This window comes from Vidua macroura, chromosome 25 (genome assembly GCF_024509145.1).
Source record: "Vidua macroura isolate BioBank_ID:100142 chromosome 25, ASM2450914v1, whole genome shotgun sequence".
NCBI classification, from domain to species: Eukaryota; Metazoa; Chordata; class Aves; order Passeriformes; family Viduidae; genus Vidua; species Vidua macroura.
Genome location: NC_071595.1, coordinates 4,471,316 through 4,492,303, shown reverse-complemented (window position 1 = coordinate 4,492,303; position 20,988 = coordinate 4,471,316). Strand labels below are relative to the sequence as shown.

Genomic DNA, 20,988 nt, shown 5'->3' with positions numbered 1-20,988 from the left:
CAAGCTCTCCGTGACTGCTCTGCTGGCAGAAAAACCTTTCAGCCTATCGTCCACTTTGTGTTTAAGTAAACAAGAAGCTGTTACATCTTTGAAAGGGAATTCCATTTCAGCACAATTATAAACGACCAGCATACCAAGCAGGGGGAGAAAGAGGTTCTTAAAAGTCATCCTTTAAGTTGTTTACGGATCATGTTCATATGATTCCTGAAAGCTTCCCAGCTGAACGATTCAACCTTGCTCTATTTTCTAGCCTGTGAGAGTATTTTGTTTGTGCCATGGCATTGCTCGTAAGCAGAACCATTTTCCCTCCCAGTTGTACCAGCACCCACCAGTCACCCGGTGGTGAAGCTCAGCTGCCTCACTCGCTGTGCCTCCCTCCTGGTGCCACCGAGTTCTCAGTGAGGATTAAGGAAAAGAGAATGCATTAGGAAAGTTTTCTGCATGAGGCTCTGGTAATGACTTGATTCCCTACAGTAACTCCTGGCACTATTAGCACAACTATTTCAAAACTAAACTGCATGTAATAAATCAACAGAACCTATTTTAGAGAACTCTAGGGATTATTAGAAAATCTGACAAACTTCTTTCTGTTGTAGCCTTTCCCCTACTTTCTTCCTTTTTTCAGAGCAAAATGGGAAGAAAAAGGGACAAAGGCAACAGGAAGTTTAAGATGCATATTAAGAATATCCGAGATTTTTCAGTAGGGGTGATTTTAAAATTAAATTGTTTTAGAACAATTAGGAGAAAAAATATTAAAAAATAAATCCAATTTATTTTCTTTTTTTTTTGAGTCAGCTCAAGAATTGTGCTTATTCTCACTCCCAGAGAGCTGGTTCAATTATGAATTTAGGAGCATTTGCCTTTGACAAATGTGAACTGCACACTGAGCTCCCCAGTCCAAGCTGAGTTGTCCTTAGCTGGGTGATGTCACCTCAACTCACACACATGTGAATGCTCTCTTTCCATGCACTAAATTACCCTGTTGTGGTGTTGTCTCCATGGCATCACTGTAAAATACATGTCTTTAAACAAATAAATCAATAAATGGGTTTGCTGAACCAGCTTCATTTGTTTATTCACCAAAACTGGAGTCAAACCCAACTGATTCAAAATGTCCAGCATCTCCTGAGCGCTTTCTGCCCACATCTGAGAGCCAAAGAACCACATGGATCATGGATGGGAACGTCACTGCTCTGACTCCTGCATGTATTCCCACCCTGTGCTTTGATCAGCTTGATGCTGAACTGGAGAAGAAACTGCTGGATGCACAAACAGACAGACAGACAAAGATGCTTTGTCAGGAACTCCACTGCACAGGAAACAGCTTCATTTTCCCTGCTGAACAGCCTGGTGTTATTTGCTGGACAGAATTCCATTAGCTCAGAATCTGCAGGATGGTTTCTAGTCTGTTTCCTCAGATTTTGAGCAATACATCCCATGCCATGGGGGGAACAAAGGGCCAGGAATAATGGACAGCTTGCAGTCGTGGGTTTGGAACTGTTTAATTTCTCTCTTATTTGCTGAGATTTGGAACCTAAAGAAGATGAATGTCACCAAACACACGTTGGTTCTATCACATTCTTAACCCTCTCTGGGTAATATAAATCTGTATTTTTCATCATCTACAGTCAATGAACTGTGAGCACCCACACTCCTCTCACAGTAATTCACTGACTTTCCACCCCCAGAGAGGTGGAGGTAATGTATATACTCCTTAGCCTATGTTTATGTTTAAATGATTTCTCACTCAGGAGAAATCGTAGCTTTGATTAAAGGAAACAAAGTAGGATAGTGAAAGAGGTTATCTCCAAAACGATTGTTTGGATTACATTGTCTGAGAACACTAAAAGGGATAATTCAGATATATATTTACAGATTTTATGAAGTCAATAGGCTTCACAGAGAGACATTATAGGCATCACATTTACAAAATCTATATTAAAAGTACAGAAATACCAGTTGTATTTAATCAGTCACCACCAATAAATCACCCTGATGGCATTTATGTACACGGTAATACAGCACACCTAACCCATCCGTCGTTTGGATGGAGCTGCTTGCTGGAATTTCCAGGATTTTTGAAGAACAGGAAAAGAGAGTCAGCCAGGTACGTGGTATATTGTAATTTCTGGCCCAAGGTAAAGCGCTGGTTTAGAGGCACTGACAGGGCCACAGAGGAGCCCAGCCCATAAGGGCAGAAGTTTCTTTTCATGGCTGTTCAAATCAAACCACAGGAAAATGTTCCTCTTTAACTGCTTGACCTTCCGGAGTGCTGGTGCACGCCGTGGCACTGGCAGATGTTCCCAGGGTGAAGCCCAGGGCTCTGCAGCCCAGCCCTAGGATTCCCCCCAGGCTCCTAGGGCTGGACCCCACTGCCACAGCTCAGCCTCGGCTCTCAAAGCCCTCTTACACCTTTCCGCCTTTTTTCTTGACTTCAGTTTTCTCCTCCCTCCCGAGTTCCCCTGTTACTTTTAGTCACCATTTTGGGAACGCCATATTCAAGGCAACAACCCGGGATCACTTTGTCTTTCCTGTCACACCTGGAGCCTCTTGCCAAGGAGCCCTCCCTCCTGCTCCTGCCAGCTGTATCCCTGGGAAGCCATGCCTGAGGAACTGAGCTGGGAAAGCTGCTGTGGTGATAAACTGCCTACAAGATCTTCTGCTGTGATTTTGAAGATGAGCTAAAAAATCCACTTGCATCCTTGTGCTCTGCAGGGAACTGCTGCAATAGAGGGAGAGGGCTGAGGCTGCTTTATCCTGTTAAATAAACAGAGGAGCTCAATACCACACTGAAAAAGGGCTCTGAGTGCAAGTCCAGTCTTGTTCAGAACTCTTGGAAATCTATTTTTCCTTCGTTTAATTGACAAAATCTGTAGATCATACGAGGAAGACAGTCCCTGCCAAAAGTCCAACATCACTAGTTTTTAATAATACAATGGGAATAACCCCTCAGAACATATGTAATTATGGGAATGAGTCATTCCAATGGCATCATGTAACCACATTCACTGGGATTTGACAAAGATGAGGCCACATAAAATTATTTCATTTCAGCCCTGGTCAGGCAGTGGTGCTGAGGAGCTGAGGCCACATAGCAGAGGTGATGGACAACGATCTGTGACCCTGTTGTGGCCCTGCTGGCTGTGGCCGGAACATGAATGTGGCCAGGACAGAATGAGAAAAAGCTAAAGATTGAAATGGGGGGATGCATCAATAGCAAAGGAAAAGCTGTGAGTCATAGAGCAACAAAACATCAACTTAGTGGAGCAAAAGATCTGACTCGCACGTTATCAGATACAAAATAAGCAGCTGCAGCCTCAGGGATGCTGCAAGTTCAACACCAACTGCTGGCCCCAGTGCTGGAATTTGGGTCAGGGAATATGTGAGAGTGAGGAAAGTGCTGCAGGAAGGTGCCAGTTTGAATGCAGGTCCCACATGTTATCAGTAGGATCTTTTTTAAAGACAGAAAATCCAGGCTCGTAGCCCACCCCAGTGGGGACATGGCTGGGTAAAGGGTCTGAGCCCTCCCACCAATGCTTCCAACCTGGGAATCCAGCACCCAACTCCGGGGCATCCCCAAGACAAGCTCTCCCTGCCACAACCTTCTGCCCAAAGCTGCCTGTGTCTGTTCTCTCACAGAAAAGAGACAGCGACTTTCTGGCTGCTCCCCAAGATCTCTTGCTAACAATAAAGAGGGAGTTTTCTTAAGGGAAAGGAAGAAAGAGTTGGGGAGAGCAGAGCAAAAGTATTACTCAACTATTTAGTCTAAAATTTTGAAAATCAAAAGGCTTTTCTGACAGATTGATATCAACTCTAATAGAAAACACACTTGTCCCGGGAAAACTCTTCTACATGAGCCCCGAGTCTGATAGCTTAAACAATTATCTACAATTTGGAATTGATTTTTTTATGCCCACATCAATGTGCACTTTTTCAATGCCCAAGGCACAGATAATTCTATTAAGAGAAAAACCAGAACGTGTGGGCTTAAGCCAAACAGCCTCCAACTCCAGACTCAGTCTTACAAAACATGTCCCAAGGCCTGACTCATCGTGGCTCCCTTGTACAGCAGGGACTCTACACCTCACAGCAAAATGCAGAAAATCATTAGGAGAACAAAATCCCAGCAGCTCTGTTATTGTTCTGGGTTTAAAGGAGCATTAGCAGCACCAGAAGGACATTGAACTGGCTGGGAACACTCTGCTAATAAGTGTTTAGGAAGGATGGGCCAGAGCTGTGTTTTGGGCAAGTATTCCCCAAGGTGCTGAGCTTGGCCCCAGCCCAAGCTCTGCTATCAATTAACACTGTTTCTGCTCAGCTTTGTTAATTTCCCCTAGGTGAGGAGCTTTCAAATTACTGTTACAATCTGCCAGTAACAAGAATGAGGGCTTACGCTTCAGACACAGACCTTGCACAGATTTGATTTGTTAACACACCATCCATGCAATTCTTTACCCGCACATGAAAACATGCAGCGCTGTTATTGCTAATTTTTAAAATTCTTTGCCAGTAACCTAGAAAGAACATCCCTGTGTGCCTGTAAACACCCACAAGCACTGCCTTGTGCTCGAGTCTCTGCTGCAGCAGTGCCCCTCTGGCTGCTCCAATGTCCCACCAGCCACCCCAGTGTCCCACCAGCAGTCCCAGTGTCCCATCAGCAGTCCGTGTCCCACGAGCCACCCCAGTGTCCCACCAGCAGTCCCAGTGTCCCACAAGCCACCCCAGTCTCCCACCAGCAGTCCCAGTGTCCCATCAGCCATGCCAGTGTCACAGCAGCCACCCCAGTGTCACACCAGCTTCCCCTTTGTCCCACCAGCAGCCCCCATCCATCAGCGAGAGGCAGGGAGCGTTCCTGCCGCTCTCCCGAACGATTCCCATTATGTGTCAGTGAACAAACACCACTTCCCAAACAATGGGGGCTCCCGTGCCAGCGCCCCCGCCGGGCCTTCGAACCACCCCGCGGCCCCGGGCCGGACCCGGCCAGACCGCAGCGCTCCGGGGCGGGAGCGGGCACCGCCACTCCGGAGACGGGCAGTGACACGGAGCGCAGTGACACGGAGCACAGGGGCACGAGGGGGACGCGGGGGGACACAAAGGGACCCCGGGACTCCGGGGCGGGCAGGGCCGAGCCCACGCGTTGCCGTGGCAACCGGGCCCGGAGGTGCCGCGTGCGCCGGAAGTGTGTGAAACGCTGCCGCGCGCCGGAAGTGCCGCGCGCGTGTCGCCGCCCGTGCCGAATGCTCCGGGCCTGTCCCGGCACCGACACCGGCACCGGCGCCCCCACAGCCACCGGCACCCCCACAGCGCCACCGACACCAGCACCCACACCGGCACCATGGTGAAGCCGCGCTACAAGGGCCGCTGCTCCATCAACCCCTCCCGCGCCAGCACCAACCCCGGTACGGGCGGGGCCGCGGGCCGGGCGGGCCGGACCGGACCGGACCGGACCGAGGCTGATGTTCTCTTGTCTCCGCAGATCGTGTCGAGGGCGAGGGAGGGAACAACATGCGGGACCGAGCGACCATCCGGCGCCTCAACATGTACCGGCAGAAGGAGCGCAGGTGGGGAGGTGAACGTGGCCTGGCGGCGTTCCCGGTACCGGCCAGACAGGGCCGCGCCAGGGACAGGCGACAGAACGCCTCGGTACTGGCACGTCGTGTGTTTTGTAATCCCGTGAGCTGGGGAGCCTGATCCCGAGCTCTCCGCAGCTCAGCGATGTACCAGGGATACAGCTGGAAAAACACTTGATACATCAGCGTGGAGAGACCCAAAGCACACAGAATTCCCGAATTTCACAGAGCAGCACAGCTCAAAAGCTCCCCCCAAAACATCATCAGCTCCCCTCAGCGTCTCCACAGAGTCGCCCTGTTCCCCTGTGTGCCACACTGAGAGATCCATGGCAGGGAGCAGCACCCACGTGTCTGTGCCATGGCAGTTCTGAGAGCCCTGTTTCACACCAGCATGTTGGGGTTCTTTTGCCAAATTTCCCCCTGTTTGGAGAGCAGATGGTGAGGAGGGATTTTCAGATATTGCTAAATTCAAACCAGGTCTCACCCTGTATGGGTGAGTTTTGCAGAGCTGGTTAAAAGGCTTTGTGAGAGAATGCAGTGGTAATTGCCAGGAAACAGCACTTGGTGCCTTTTGCAGCCCCAGGAGCCCTTCCTGGGCTGCCACTAGCAGCTGCAGGAGGGTCTGGCCAGGTTGGAGTGAGACCAAGGGCTGTGACTGCCGTGGCTGCCTCTCAGGGTTGGGATAACTCATTCTCATGGGGAAGGGTCCCTCTGCGTTCTATGCCTCTGCTTCTGGCCTGGTGCACACAGGGGCTAGAGGGGTCAGGGCTGCCCTTTGTGCACTGACATGTCTTCATTTGTCCCCTAGGAACAAACGTGGCAAAGTGATCAAACCCCTGCAGTATCAGTCAACTGTGGTGCCAGGCACCGTTGCAAGAGTGGAACCAAATATCAAATGGTTTGGTGAGTCTTATCCAACTTCCAGGCTCGGCAAGCTTCAAAGCTGTTGAACTTAGCGTTTTGCAAGGTGTTTGTTTCAGAATGGTGGTTTGAGAGCTGTGTGAGGGAAGGTGAGAAACCCCTGCTGCTGTTGATGCCTTGTGGGGCTACCTAAAAACAAAGGCCAGACAAAACTTAAGGCAGTAAAAAGCAGTTCTATTTATTGAAGGGCCTTCAGGTACGTTTTGGGCAGACAAAGCCCCCCCCACCCCAGGGGCTGCACCCAAAATGGACAATGGGTCACGGGTTTTCACATTTTTGTAAGTTTGGTCCATTTGCATATTGGGGGTTCACCTTCCAATTACAGCTTCAGCTAATGAAGTCATTTACCCCAAGTTTGCTCCCCCAACTCACTTTTGTTTCCATCTCTCTGGGCCTGAGGCAGTGAGGTGTCCTTGATTGCCAGGCCTGGAGAGGAATTGTTGTGTCTGCCCAAAATGGGAAAGCAGCAGCTCACACTGCATGTGGAGTTTGAAGTTGTGCAGTAAAGAACTGCAGGATTACAAATAGATAAAAAATAGAAAAGCTGAAATCCTAGGGGGATCATTGTCCCCCTTGCTTGTACCTGTGCTCTGGGGCTTTGCTTTCCGCACACTCCCCTAAGGGTGGTTATTTTGGCTCCTGTTTTGTTCCCCATGGTTTGCCCATATGTATGGCTGTTAAATGTCTTAGAGATTCTTTTCAAATTTCCTATAAATGGTGGGAAAGAAAGGGATTGGCTGCCTGTTTGGGCTTGGTCTCAAGTAAAACCCTTTGGGTTTTCACTGGTCTTTTTGTTCCTAGATGGAAAGTTCATGTTTTATTAGTGTCCCCAGTTGGAGCAGATGAGATCAGGAATGGCCAGGTGCAATGTTTTTTTTTTTACACTCAGGAAATACTCGTGTGATCAAGCAGTCATCCCTACAGAAATTCCAGGAGGACATGGAGACTGTGATGAAGGATCCTTACAGGGTGATCATGAAGCAGAAGAAGCTGCCCATGTCCCTGTTCTACGACCGGATCAAACCACACGTGGGTATCACTGATTGTGCACGTGTGTGCACACCTGTGAACAGCTGTGCTGTCCCTGCTCATCTGGGGAAATACTGGCTTCTGGAAGGGGCAGCTGTAGTGGATTCCATGGGGAAGGATGGTTCTGATTCCCTGTCACTGAGGCCATCAAGTGTGAGGGCAAAGAAAGATACATTATTTAATAAAAATTCTCATTTCCCAATAGGAAATTACCCCAAAAATTCTTTCCTGTGAGTGTGGGGAGGCTCTGGCACAGGGTGCCCAGAGAAGCTGTGGCTGCCTCATCCCTGGCAGTGTTCCAGGCCAGGTTGGACAGGGCTTGGTGCAACCTGGGACAGTGGAAGGTGTCCCTGCCCATGGCAGGGGGTGGCACTGGATGGGCTTTAAGGTTCCTTCCAGCCCAAAGCCTTCTGTGATTCTGTGACAGGTTATGATACTATCATATTATGGTCTGATTTCTGATAGGTTAGTGTGCCAGCTGATGTTCTAATGCCTCTAACAGCCCCTGGGACTTTCTTGAGGCTGCTTTACCCTGCAGACACTCACATGATGAATTTGAACTCAAATACATGTGTTTTATTCTGTATCAGAAATTCTTGTTCATTCAGCCTTCATTTCTAGCATATCAGGTTTTAGTTACTGCCATTTTTTTCACGGTGTCTAAACCATTATTTTGGACTATTGGTAGTTATTTTGTCATATGGAAATTTTGTAAGTTCATGTCTTAAGAATGTTATTTAAGTTAGGGAAAAGGTTGTGTTAAAACATGCATTACAAAAACAAATTGCTGCTTTCAGTTATGGATTGTTTGCTATTCCAAGACAAGCTGGCTTTCATTGCAAGCTTTAAAATCTAGTTTTGATTGTAATTGTCCCTGACAAAAATCTGAGAATTTGGCAAGATTTGTGCTCTTGTTAGAAAAACAAGAAATGATCAAAGATAGCAGCTGAATTTTCATCACGGTGGTTGTAGTTGCATTTGACACCATTTATGGTGGAAGAACTGAAGCATGGTTTGTTGGCAAGTGCAGAATGTTTTGTTGCTTATTAAGTATCCACTCTTGTGTTTCTGGAAGCTTGAACTGGAAAACTCAAACATTGTTAGGGAAGTGCCTGTCACTTGTTACAGGCCATGTTGAACTTGGGGCTCCTTCCCTGTGTGTCACAAAAGATGGGGAAAAATGGTGCTTGGGGTTTTATTTTTAACCAACCTGTTTTTCCTCAGACCTCCAGAGTTCACATTCTTGACACAGAAACATTTGAAACAACGTTTGGCCCCAAATCACAAAGGAAAAGACCAACTCTGTCTGCAAGTGATGTGCAGTCTCTGGTGGAGAATGCTGAGGCCTCGTCAGAGTCTTATGACCAGGGCAAGGACCGAGACCTGGTGACAGAGGACACTGGTGTAAGGTGACTGGAAAGGAAAAATGATTCATTGTATACATGTATGAAAAGCCAGCCTTGTTTTTAAAGAAGGATCTGGTACCTGCATCAATGCTGTTACTGTGTGAGGAGGAAGGAGAAGGAGATTAGCTGAATTTGGGATTTTGGCTATATACCAGCTGTTACTTGGGCTTTGTCCCCTCTTTTGTCTGCAAATGGCTTAAGAGAAGAAGATCTTGACTCTGTATTTGTGGTTGCTGATGTTTCTGGTGATGTCTTCTAGGGATGAAGCACAAGAGGAAATCTTTAAGAAAGGACAGTCCAAAAGAATCTGGGGTGAACTCTACAAGGTAAATGGCACTTGGAGTTTGCAGCAGTCACATCTGTCAGCCTTTACACAGCACTGGGCTTCAGCACAGCACTGAAATCCTGTACAGCAACAATGAGAAAAACTCAAAAAGAGTAGATTTTAAGTTCTAAATCTCTACCTGACTGAGCTTGATTCTTGAGCTTTTGTCCTACAGGAGCAAACATTCTTAAAATACACGAGCTAGAAGAGGACTGGCAGAGTGAAGGTGTAAGTTTCTATTGGATTCCTGGGTCTTCACCACAAATAAAAGAGTCATGTTCCCTTATGTTTCTTTAGGCTAAAAACATCTGGCATATTGATGGGGTCATCTTGGGAGAGCTCTCCCCCTCAGTTCTCCATGAGCCACCATGGCTGCCAGAGAAATGGAGACTGAGTGAATTGGGGTGGTATGAGCAGTTTGTGTGCTCTCAGTGACTCTTAGGTATGAAATTGCTTGACTTTTTGCTCTGAATTTCTGAATGTAGCTTAAAACCTTTTCATTTGGATCTAAAAGCACAGGGAATGGTTGAGCAAAACAGATTTCAGTAAGAGGCTGCCAAAACTGCAGGAAAAAGCTGTGAAACAAATTTACTTGGCTTGAAACAAGTCGTAAAATGACAGCTCCCTGCTGTAGTTGCTTCGTGGACTAACAGCAGGTTCCTGCCTGGTTGTGTGTTTCATATTGGTCCAGAAAACATCCTTTATACCCTGATCCATTATGAAATGGTAGAAGGGAGTTGTTGCTGAATGGATGATGAACACTGAGGGTTTATGTGCTGCAGCACTTTAGTTTTCCCATTTGGGTGTAGTGTTTTCTTTCCCTGGTGCATAAGAACAGGTAAAAGTCCTTCAGCTGTCCAGGCTGAATTTAGAGGGGATTTAGGAGAGGAGAGAGTAGAGCATCAATGGATGTTAGTCTGAACTTCACTATTCTGTAGGGAAGTAGCAGTTTGTGAAGGATACAAGGCTTTTAAAGTAATGACGTATTTTCAAATGTGACTAGCTTTCCTTTGGGAGGTACAGATACCTTGCTTTCTGCAAAATCCTTCACTTCTGTGTGTATTTTTTTTATTTTTCAGGTGATTGACTCATCAGATGTTGTTGTTCAAGTTCTTGATGCCCGGGATCCCATAGGCACTCGCTCCCCTCATGTGGAATCCTACCTTAAAAAGGAGAAGCACTGGAAACATCTCATTTTTGTCCTGAACAAATGTGATCTCGTTCCTACCTGGGCCACTGTAAGCACAGTCCTGCCTGTTATTCTGTGGAGCTTCTTTGTTCCTGTTGTGGCTGTGCTGTAGCTCCGTGCCAGTCCCCATGCTGCTCTGGAAGGGCATACTGCAGCTGGGGTGCTGGGAGTTCTCTGCTTGCCTGCAGTAAAAGTAACAATTACCATGTAAATCTGTCCAAGTTTGGCCAAGTTGAGCAACACACGCCAGCCACAAATTCCCTACTTCCTCTGTCTGGATTTAACAGTTCAGCTGTTGTCTCCAGAGTGTGCTAAATGTTAGTCTGCCTAGGATCCATATCCACCCCAGCTGGTTTGCTTTATATCATTAAACTAATGAGTTTTAGCTAGCAGTGAAGGCATTTTTGGGAAATTGTTTGTCTTTAATACAAACAATACTCAGGGCTTTTAGCTGTTGGGCTGGGGAAGTGCTTCAGAGGTTCTTCCCTAGCAATCTTCATGGTCAGTTGCAGTTGTGAGCCCCCTGCAGATGCTGTGTCCTCCTCTCTGAGCACAGAGTGTCACCCTCCAGCTCCGTGTCACTAACCCAGTCCCCTTTGCCTCTCCAGAAGCGCTGGGTTGCTGTCCTTTCCCAGGAGTATCCAACACTGGCTTTCCATGCCAGCCTCACAAACCCATTCGGCAAAGGTGCTTTCATACAGCTCCTAAGGCAGTTTGGAAAGGTACAAAACAATTTTGGGGATCTGTGGTTGGTTTGGGGGGTTACTGTGTGTGTTGTCTTTTGCTTTGTTAGCGTTTGGGGTTCAGAACTGCAGTGGTAATTCTGTCCCTCACTCCAAGATGTAAAAGGATCTGTTATTTCTCACCAGTTACACTCTGACAAGAAGCAGATCAGTGTGGGATTCATTGGTTACCCCAACGTTGGCAAGAGCTCAGTGATCAATACCCTACGGTCCAAGAAGGTCTGCAGCGTGGCCCCCATTGCAGGGGAAACAAAGGTAGGGACATCCCAGTGTTAAAAATACAAATGTGGTCATGTGAAATCAGCCTGATGACCTTGTCAAGTTCTGCACTGACCTGCACAGGTTGTGTGACCCTGAGGAGGGGCTAATGGACAGTCCCTGCTCTGAGGCACTGCTCTGGCAGCATTCCCACATTCCCACTCTGCCATAGTGCAGGGCTGTGATGGGAATGCTCAGCTGTGCTCACTCCTCTCACTCCTCTCCTGAGCCAAATGCTGGGTCAGGCTCTGTTTCTCTTGACTCTGGTCTTCAAAAATTAAACAAGGCCTGTGTGGAAGGTGCTGATGGGGAGCTGCTGATCTCTTCCAGGTGTGGCAGTACATCACCTTGATGCGGCGGATCTTTCTCATCGACTGCCCCGGGGTGGTTTATCCATCAGGAGACTCAGAGACAGACATCGTGCTGAAGGGAGTGGTATGTGTCTGCACTGGGTGCTGGAAGGCTTTGCTTGTTGTCACTGTGATGGTCTCAGAGGGTTGATCCTCTTTTGTGATCCTCTGCTGTGCTTTTTCAGGTTCAAGTTGAAAAGATTAAGAGCCCTGAAGACCATATTGGTGCTGTGCTGGAAAGAGCCAAAGCAGAGTACATCAGGAAGACATACAAAATTGATTCCTGGACGGATACAGAAGACTTCCTTGAGAAACTTGCTGCCAGGACTGGAAAACTGCTAAAGGTGTGCCAGCTTCCTGCATTTGTGGGCTGGAAGAGCATGTGGCCTGTTCTGAACATGGGAAATGAAAATGTTTCTGTTGCTCATGGGGCATGGGAGGGCTGTGTGCCCAGCAAACATGGACATAAACTATTCCTGTTTTTCTCAGGGTGGTGAGCCTGACTTGCAGACTGTGAGCAAGATGGTTCTCAATGACTGGCAGAGGGGCAGAATCCCTTTCTTTGTGAAGCCACCGAATGCAGAAGCAGGTCAGCCAGATCCCCAGGTAAGAATGTGATGCTTGTGCCTCCTCTTCCCTCATATTTGATTTTCCTAATGGTATTCACTGCTGCTTTTCCCAGCGTTCCATAGAACTTGGGCAGTGCATGTCCTGGGCTCTGCCCAAGCATGGTCCTTCAGGTGACACCTGAATTTGGTGATGACCAGGTAGCAGTGCTCTTTACAGAGATGTCTGAGTCATTACTGACTACGAGAAATGTCAGTAATCATGTTGTCATCTTAGGCTTTTTCCAACAAGAGAAAATGGAAGTTGTTCCTGGAGGTGATGGGACAGACTTTGGGGATAATACATCCTGCTCTTCCTTGCAGCCTCCTGTGTTGGAAGCATCTGTGACATCCAGCCAAGATAACACTGAGGAGAAAGTCTCTGAGTTGATGGCCTCAGATGTGGAGCCAGCAGAAGAGGGGAACAACACAAACACCGAAATCAGGCAGCTCATGTCCCACATTCAGCAGAATTTTGGCAGGATTAACGTGGCACCTCAGTTCTCAGAAGAAGATCTGGTTCCTGTGGATGTGCCTGGTTTTGATGACACAGACAATGATTCCTCTGGAGAAGAGGAGGAGGAGGAGAAAGAAGAGAATGAGCAACATCAGGATCCAGGAGAGGAGGAATTGCAGGTGGCAGCACCTGCAGCCCAGGAGAGCTCTAAAGCAGTACTTAAGGCTTTGGAGGACAAGATTGCAAAATACAGAAAATTTTTGGATAAAGCCAAGGCCAAGAGATTCTCAGCAATAAGGTACCTGGATCTGTCCAATACATTTCAGAGGGGGAAAGGGTTGATGAGCCTCTGCTGTAGTTTGACTCCATTTCTGACTTGCTTGACAAATTCCCCCGTGCTGCCACACACAGTTTGCCACAGCTTACCTGGCTTAGCTATAAGGGCTGGAAATTGGGCCAAGTAGCAGTTTGTTTTTTGAAAGATTATTCCAAGAGCTGCTATTTACAAGCAAGTTAAAAATGTTTTTGGAAAGCTGCCTCTTAAACTATGGATTAGAATTACCATTATCTTGGTTTTCTGGGCAGCAGTACTGCATCCCTGGATCTCTCCTTGATGTTGGGTAATCCCAAGCCTGGGTATGCCTGGGTCTTCATGCATGTGCAGTGAATCCTGGCCCATACAGCAGGCCCAGTTTTAGCAAAGCTCACCCACCAGCCTTGTGAGAACGGAGATTTCAAGGTTTAAATGCTACGTTTTCTCTCATATAGCACACAAGCACAGTAACTCCAGCAACAAGGCTATTGCAATATTCTGGTACAAAGATTGGCTTTGTTGCTGACAGAGGACTGGGATCTGCTGGAGTCTGATGGCTTCTCAGAGGTGGTCACTGTTTGTGTAACAACAATCTTTTATTGCTGGTTTTATCTTCCATAGAATCCCCAAGGGACTGAGTGACAAAGTGTTTGCAAAATCCACGCAGAAGGCTGAAGAACCCAAAGAAACTGAAGACAGAGGTAAGCCAAGATTAGTAGATGTTCTTAATCTACATTTGGAAATCCTATGAGCCAGAGGAAAAAAATGGCATTAAGGGGAGAAGCATCCACTGGATCCTGTGTGCAAGATCTTTTCCCCTAAAACTACTTAAATCTCCCTTTAGCTGTCCCAAGGGCTGCTGCCAACCTGGTATAGCCTTCCTGTAGAACAGCTCTCTGTGTGATGGGAGATGTCCCTCTCAGTGAAGGAAGGTACAGTGAAGGCAAGTTTTGAGTTCCAACAGCCTGGGCTCCAGCAGGCTGCAGCCAGAGCAGCTCCCCTTCCGTGGGGTGTTATAGGAAGGACTGGATGGGGTTTGGGATGTTATAAAAACAGAGATGCTTCAGGCTGTAGGTTTTTACTGAGGCTTCAGTTGTTGTAGTCAGTTTGAGTAAAGGCACAGTCAGGTGGGAGAGCCCTGTCCTGACAGGACTGTGGAATTCTCCTGGACTTGGACGGGGCTGGAGCAACCTGCTTCTCAAGAGCAGTTTTCACAGTAACAGCTGTGATGCTCTTGTGAGGAACAGTCATGTTGTGGTAGAAGCTCTTAAATACAGCCAAGCCAATGTGTTGCTCAAGGAGTTGAGATGGTGACCTCAGCCTGAAGTTCTTCAAACTAATGAGTGTTCTGGAAGATACCAAGTGCATGATCTCTGCTGTTTGCAGGCAGCTCAGAGAAGAAAAGAAAGAGGAAAGAAGAAGAGGAAAGTGATGATGATGATGACCAGTTGGGTAAACAGCCTTGTAAGAAACTCACATCCAAAGAAGTAAGTGTGCTTTTCTGTAGTACCACTGAGCAGGGAAATGAGCTGGGTTTTTTATCCTTGGCGATGTCACTAAAGAGCTTTGAGACTTTGGGTGTGAACAGAAGGGGAATTAAAACAGAATACTGTTATGAATGTTCTGTGACAACTTCTGTCAGCCCCGTCTTACCTGACTATGCACACCAGATTGAATCTTGTATCTTGCTGTAGAGACTGAAGTGGAGCTTACTCTCATAAGAGCGGGGTGGGGGTGGGCTATAGAGTCACATCAGTAACATTTTGTTTGAAATTATTTATTTTACTTAATGCATGTGGAATGCAAAGTAAACACCATTGGAGAGTTGCAGACACTGAGGCTCTGGATGCTGGGGATTTGCTAATGTGTTTTGTGTTTGCAGAGGAGACGAGCCGAGAGGCAGCAGCGCTCCAAGAAAGTCGGAGTCCGGTATTATGAAACTCACAACGTGAAAAATAAGAATAAGAACAAGAAAAAAACTGGCTTGGAGGGACAAAGATCAAAGCACAAAAAATACAAACATAAGCAATAGCTGCTTATTCTATTAAATTTAAATAAAACAGCTCTAGTATGTGGTGGCTTTTTTTACTATAAAACTTGCGGTTCCTGTTCAAAGCCCAGTGTGACCGGTCTGTCCTGGCCCCAGGAGCAGCATCTCTCTCTTTGTTTCTGCATCATCTGAAAGTTCTTTGTGCAGTTGGAGCTGATGGTATTTCCACATCACTGTCCCAGGCCAGCAAACACTGCAGTAGCCAAACAGCTATTCCAGTGTTGCTCAGTGGTGGGGTTTGGGTGAGTTTTTTTCTGGAAACTGGCTTTGTGAGGTTTTTCACATGACTATGGGGAATTCTCTTTCCTGTGTTCACCTTCTATGTAACTAGCTACTCACAGAGGTACCTCAAGCAGGGATTTCATTTCCTTCCATTGAAAAGTGAACCTATGACTGCCATCGTGCCCTTCATTTCACCAGAAAGAGTCACACCCAGAGCTTTGGTGTCGCCTGTGCTCAGTTATTGCTGACGGTTCTGACAAGGGATTTCCATGAACAGTTGACACCAGCTTGCAGTTACTCAAGGAAATGCCCCCAAAATGCCTGGCCAAGACTGAGCTGCCATTTCTTTCTTGGTGCATGTGACTTATTTTTCTTGTAGGCACTTTTATTGTTTCTGAATCTTCTACAACATTTTCAAATTAATAATGTCAGAGAGATGTTTGCATTTTAAAATGTTTATTAGTTATTGCTTTGAAGGTCATTAGCACGTTACCAGCAAGCAAGTTCCAGACAAGTTCACTGTTCAAAGAGCTGACTGCTGAGATGGCTCTGAAGGAGGGAGCAGTAATTAATGAAGCTCTTGAATTTCAACTCTTCAAGAGAGAAAGAACACAGTTACACTGCCTGCTGTTACTGGTAAGTGAAAACTCAAGATCGTTTTAGGAAGACAAATCTTTGTCACTAATTGCAAGTTTCTTGCTCTGACAGCTCTTCTGAGCCTGCCTTGAGGACAACAAAACAATTAATTCTTTGCTGCAATGATGCATTCAAGTTGGGCCTGAAAAACAAATGAGACAGTGAGACAAATTAGATTTCCTAACCTAAAAAATAAACCTTCAGTGCTGTGAAGGGCTAAATTTTCTGTTGGATGTTCACAGCAAGGAGCAGAGGGATGCTGTGCTGCTGCCAGGAGAGCCAGGCCAGGTTTGTTCCCCAGTAATTACATTCTTACATGTTTTATAAATTACTTTGTCTTTCCTGGCATGCATACTTGTTGCATTCTGAGGAGAACAGAGCTGGCCTTGGCTCCATATGATGAGAAACTGTTTTGAATGTGAAGCATCAAGGGGGAAATTAAATAAAAGCTGTTAAAATAGTGGTCTGAATTCTCTGATTTGAACTGGACTATCTGTGCTAAATTAAGTATTTGGCTCTCTAGCATTTGGAACATGAACTGACTCTGGGACAAGAGTAGCTGGGAACAGCAAGTTTTGTGATTACTGGGAAAATTTGATGCCAGTAGTGGATGGATGGGAGCAGCTAAAATAACCCTCAGCAGTGGCACACACAGCTGGTCAAGTACAGGTACTTCAAGGAAGAATTGGATTCAGGGGCAACACACATCTGATCTAAGATTTTGGGTCCTAAAACGTTCCAAGGCAGCCTGAAAATGTGAGTTAAAAAGTAAGATCTGCAGGAAAAGCAGCTTGCTCTAAGGGAAATGTTTTTAGCTGTAGCCAGAAACATTTGATGCTGTTCAGGGTGGCATTCTTTCCTTACTCAAAAGATGTCGGGATTTTTTTCCTTTTAAAAACAAAGTACAGAGCAGAAGCTCTGTTCTCCCCAAAGCCACATGCACAAATAATTATCCAGTCCCTGCACAGTTGTTCTTGGGTAATATTTAATGTTAAATGGTGTGTTGTGTTACTAGGGCTTTAATGGTTTTAATGAGAATTTTACCACTAGTATTTGGAATTCTGGATTTTTACTGACCTTTAGCTGCTGGTTTGTCCGTTTGAGGAACAGAACCTCTTCACTGTGTTTCTTCTCTTCTATTTCTCGCCGCTCAGTTTCTTGCCTTTCAATAGCCTCACATTTCGCTTTCTCTTCGCTCACTTGTTTTTCCAGTTCCTCCTTTTCCTCTTCCAGCTCTGCGATCTTGGAAAAGAGTACAGATGTGTCAAATGTTGTTGGCAAACAGTCAATTTTCAGTTCAGATGGGACTGATGCCTTGAGAGGCTACCTGGGACAGAGGCTGGACAGAGTTAAAGGAATAAAGGAGGTATTTATTAAAAGGCCTTCAAAGGATAAACTTTGGGCAGTGCAAGAACCTGGCCAAGGCTACACCAAAGATACACCACAGGTCACGAGTTTTCACACTTTTATAAGTATTGGTCCATTTACATATTAGGGTTAATTGTCCAATTCCAGCTTCAGGTTATGAAGTCCCATCCTCCCAGTTTGCTCTCAATTTGCTGTTGTTCATACTTTTTGGGCCTGAAGCTATAATGGTGTTCTCAGGAAAGGAAAAAGGATTGTTTTGTCTAACTAAACTGTGAAGAGAACTTGCTAACACTCTATATGAAGTTCAGAGTTATATATTAATGCAGTACAGAATCTGAAAAATACAAGAGCTAAAATTTAAGGCATCAGGACAAAGTGGTGTGTGATGCAGTCTTTAAAGCTGTAGAAGAAGCTTCAGAACTGCAGCTAAGCCCGAGGACAGCGAGCTGAGTATTTTGATGGTCTTTGCTGCCATCCTGTGGAAGCAGAAACAATGAGTTTAAGGATATAAAATCTGCTATTTTCACGTGCAGAAAGCTCCGTCACGGGGTCCCAAGGCGTCGCTCATGTTGTCTCACTTTAGTTTTCAGTGAAGACAAAAGATAACAGGTTTCAGTAAAATAATTGTATTATATTAATTGGGATACTGGGACTAATTAAACTCTGCTTTTGCATTGTTTTCAACAGTAAAAGACAAATTCAATATCATAGTTCATACATGGTAAGCAGAGACAGTGGACTATGTTTTTAATTTAATTATTTAGAATCCATTATACAACGGGAGGCTGTAAAGATTTCAAGAGCACAAATTCTCTGAACACTATCAAAGAAGGATCTTCCCATAAAATAATCCACCACAACAGAAACTTCACATTAAGCACTGTAAGGCAAACAGGAAGGTGTCAAGGTAGAAGGTGAAGGTTTGGAATTAGCATACCAGACAAAAACTCTACTGTGCAGACTATGGGAAAAGAAACAACTGCTTACACCCTGTGTAGCCTTTACACCCTTTTCTCCAAGTGGCCTTTACACCCTTTTCTCCAAGTCCCTGACCCTTTTCTCCAAGTGGTCTTTACACTCTTTTCTCCAAGTCCCTCACCCTTTTCTCCAAGTGGTCTTTACACTCTTTTCTCCAAATCCCTCATCCTTTTCTCCATGTGGTCTCTATGCCCTTTTCTCCAAGTGGACCTTTACACCCTTTTCTCCAAGTCCTTCATCCTTTTCTCTAAGTCCCTCACCCTTTTCTCCATGTGGCCTTTACACCCTTTTCTCCTTGTGGCCTTTACACCCTTTCTCAAGGTCCCTCACCCTTTTCTCCAGGTGGGCCTTGCCCTGCTGGGCCTGCAGTGCCTTGCGCACGCCGAAGGCCATGCTGCTCTCGTAGAGCGCCTGGTAGGCGGACAGCGTCTGCCGCAGCTCGTCCCGCACCCGCAGCAGCAGCAGCCCCCGCTCCGCGCAGCTCACCGTGGTCTGTCGGATCAGCTCGTCTGCAAAGGAGGAACACAGGCTGCAGTGCCTTTGTCTGTGACACGGCTGCTCCTCTCACCTGTGGCAGCAGCTCTGTGGCCACAGAGAGAAACACAACTTTCCCAGGCATCCTTCTGGGAAAGGCTGTGAGAAGATCAGAGAAAAGAGTGAGAAACAGTTCTTAACTTGCTGCACCTGGTGTTGTGAACATGTGGAATGTATTATGGAGGTTTGTTTACCAAAGGATGCTCTCTTAATTAGCATCACTATCATCGTGATGGTGTTTTAAGTAAAGGACCAATTAGGTCCACCTGTAGCGAACTAGGGTCTAAAAAAGCAATGGGTTTCCTAATAAAGTAAATTATCAGCCTTCTGTAAAATGCATGGAGTTTATGTCACTACTTACCCAGCTGGGGACCCGTTGCACTGACACTCAACCACTCACTGTGCCACACAACTGGAATCACACACAGAATCACAGAATCGCCAGGCTGGAAGAGACCTTCAGGATCATTGAGTCCAACCCAGCCCTAACACCTCACCAACTGCCACATCCAATTTTTTTTTTAAACAGACCAGCGATGGTGATGCCACCACCTCCCCAGGCAGACCATTCCAGTACTTTATCACCCTTTCTGTAAAAATCTTTTTCCTAATATCCAACCTGTATTTCCCTTGGTGCAGCTTAAGACTGCTAATAATAATTGTCCCTATTACATGGCAGTGTAAAATATGGTTCTGGAAGGGTAAATGTGGCCCTGAAGGGTCAGTGGGGTCCTGAGATATAAATGGGGTCATGGAAGAGTAAAGAGGGTTGTCAGAGAATAAATGGGGTCCTGGAAGAGTAAAGATGGTTTTCAAAGACTAAATGGGATTCTGGAAGGGTAAATGGGGCCCTGAGGGGAAAATGAAGTCTTGGAAGTGATGCTTTAAGCTTTAGCTTGTATACAGAAGGGTAAAGAGGTTTCTGAGGGAATAGAGAGGGTCCTGGAAAGGTAAATGCAGGCCTTTGGGGTAAATGGGCCCACATTTAGGACATGGCATGTCCTAGAGACAGTAATAATTGATTTCTTTTGTTACATTGCAGCTGTAGCATTGAGCACAGCAGGTAAAAGCAGAGTGGTGGTGGTAATGCCAGTGATGCTGATCCTCTTGAGCTGCAACAGCAAGCACTTAAAAACGTGTCATGACTTGTTGCAGTCATGGGGGAGCCCTCAGAAGACCCTGCTCTGCAACCCGTGGCCACCCCTCACCTTCGGGCGACCAGCACTGTGCCATTAAAGTGTGTAACACACACACGGCTTTAATTTACTCTAAACCAGCTTGGCTGTAGTGCAACTAGGAGGATAACCAAGAGGATTTAAAGCCGTTTTTCAGGCGCAGGCATCTCTCCCAGGCTGTCCTTGGAGTGCGAGCTGTGCGCTCAGGCGGGCACTGACCGAAGCACTGCGTGTAGAGCTCCCGGCGCACGGGGCACAGCCCGGTCTCCCGCGCCTGCCGCTGCTGCAGCTGCCGGTCCAGCTGCTCCTGCAGCTGCAGCACGTCCCGGCGGGTGCTGGGCGCGGTGGACACCTCCTGCACCCAGAGCTTCTGCGCCTCCTCCCACTCCCTGCCAGAGAAGCACCGGCCGTTACCGGAGTCACCGGGCGCCCCGCGGGCACCGCCGGCCCCGGCCCGGCCCCGCTTACCGCGGCGGCAGGATGGCGTTCAGGAGCTCCTGCGGTTGCTGCGTGGAGGAGAAGCTGGCGGGGGTGCGCGGGGGCTGACGCTGCGGGAACACGAGAGGACAGCGCCGTAGGAGCGACCAGGGGACCGCGGTACCCTCGGTCCCTGTCCGGCTCCGCCCCGGCGGAGCGCGGTACCCCCTGCGTGCCTCCCGTCGCCGCTCACCCCCGCGGAGACCCTGTCTCCTCGGCGAGACACCAGCACGGGCGGGCAGTACCGCAGCAGCGACTCCGGCGGCGCCGCCATGGCGGCCGCGGCCCTGTCACCATGGCGACCGCGCCGCCGGCCCCGCGCAGGCGCAGCAACGCTCGGGCGGAAGCGCCGGCGGGCGGAAGTGCTCGCGGGCCGGAAGTG

At 47.3% G+C, this 20,988-nt stretch overlaps 2 protein-coding genes across 2 annotated transcripts; one reads left to right on the top strand and one right to left on the bottom strand.

Annotated features, from left to right (window-relative positions):
• The first annotated feature begins 5,192 nt into the window (after positions 1 to 5,192).
• On the top strand, positions 5,193 to 15,228 carry GNL2 (G protein nucleolar 2). Its single transcript, XM_053998563.1, has 16 exons — positions 5,193 to 5,399; positions 5,477 to 5,561; positions 6,379 to 6,473; positions 7,381 to 7,520; positions 8,745 to 8,929; positions 9,186 to 9,252; positions 10,331 to 10,489; positions 11,049 to 11,162; positions 11,310 to 11,438; positions 11,772 to 11,876; positions 11,977 to 12,135; positions 12,281 to 12,397; positions 12,721 to 13,151; positions 13,788 to 13,867; positions 14,553 to 14,653; positions 15,049 to 15,228. Exons 1-16 carry the CDS (start codon positions 5,336 to 5,338, stop codon positions 15,196 to 15,198), a joined length of 2,181 nt encoding a protein of 726 aa, XP_053854538.1. The 5' UTR covers positions 5,193 to 5,335; the 3' UTR covers positions 15,199 to 15,228.
• A 649-nt stretch (positions 15,229 to 15,877) lies between these two features.
• Positions 15,878 to 20,939, bottom strand: DNALI1 (dynein axonemal light intermediate chain 1). Its single transcript, XM_053998565.1, has 6 exons — positions 20,800 to 20,939; positions 20,598 to 20,677; positions 20,349 to 20,518; positions 18,751 to 18,929; positions 17,152 to 17,316; positions 15,878 to 16,216 (listed from the first exon to the last, which is right to left on the bottom strand). The coding sequence occupies exons 1-6, from the start codon at positions 20,878 to 20,880 to the stop codon at positions 16,181 to 16,183; spliced, it is 711 nt and encodes a 236-aa protein (XP_053854540.1). The 5' UTR covers positions 20,881 to 20,939; the 3' UTR covers positions 15,878 to 16,180.
• Between the last annotated feature and the right edge of the window lie 49 nt (positions 20,940 to 20,988).

Bases quoted from the DNA above. Each gene is read 5' to 3' on its own strand.
- DNALI1 (XM_053998565.1), bottom strand. From the start codon at position 20,880: ATGGCGGCGCCGCCGGAGTCGCTGCTGCGGTACTGCCCGCCCGTGCTG. The intron at 20,678-20,799 runs GTGAGCGGCGAC...GTGTTCCCGCAG, and splicing joins GAGACAGGGTCTCCGCGGGG to CGTCAGCCCCCGCGCACCCC. The intron at 16,217-17,151 runs GTCAGTAAAAAT...TTTGTTTTTCAG, and splicing joins GGACAAACCAGCAGCTAAAG to GCCCAACTTGAATGCATCAT.
- GNL2 (XM_053998563.1), top strand. From the start codon at position 5,336: ATGGTGAAGCCGCGCTACAAGGGCCGCTGCTCCATCAACCCCTCCCGC. The intron at 6,474-7,380 runs GTGAGTCTTATC...TTTTACACTCAG, and splicing joins ACCAAATATCAAATGGTTTG to GAAATACTCGTGTGATCAAG. The intron at 8,930-9,185 runs GTGACTGGAAAG...GATGTCTTCTAG, and splicing joins ACAGAGGACACTGGTGTAAG to GGATGAAGCACAAGAGGAAA.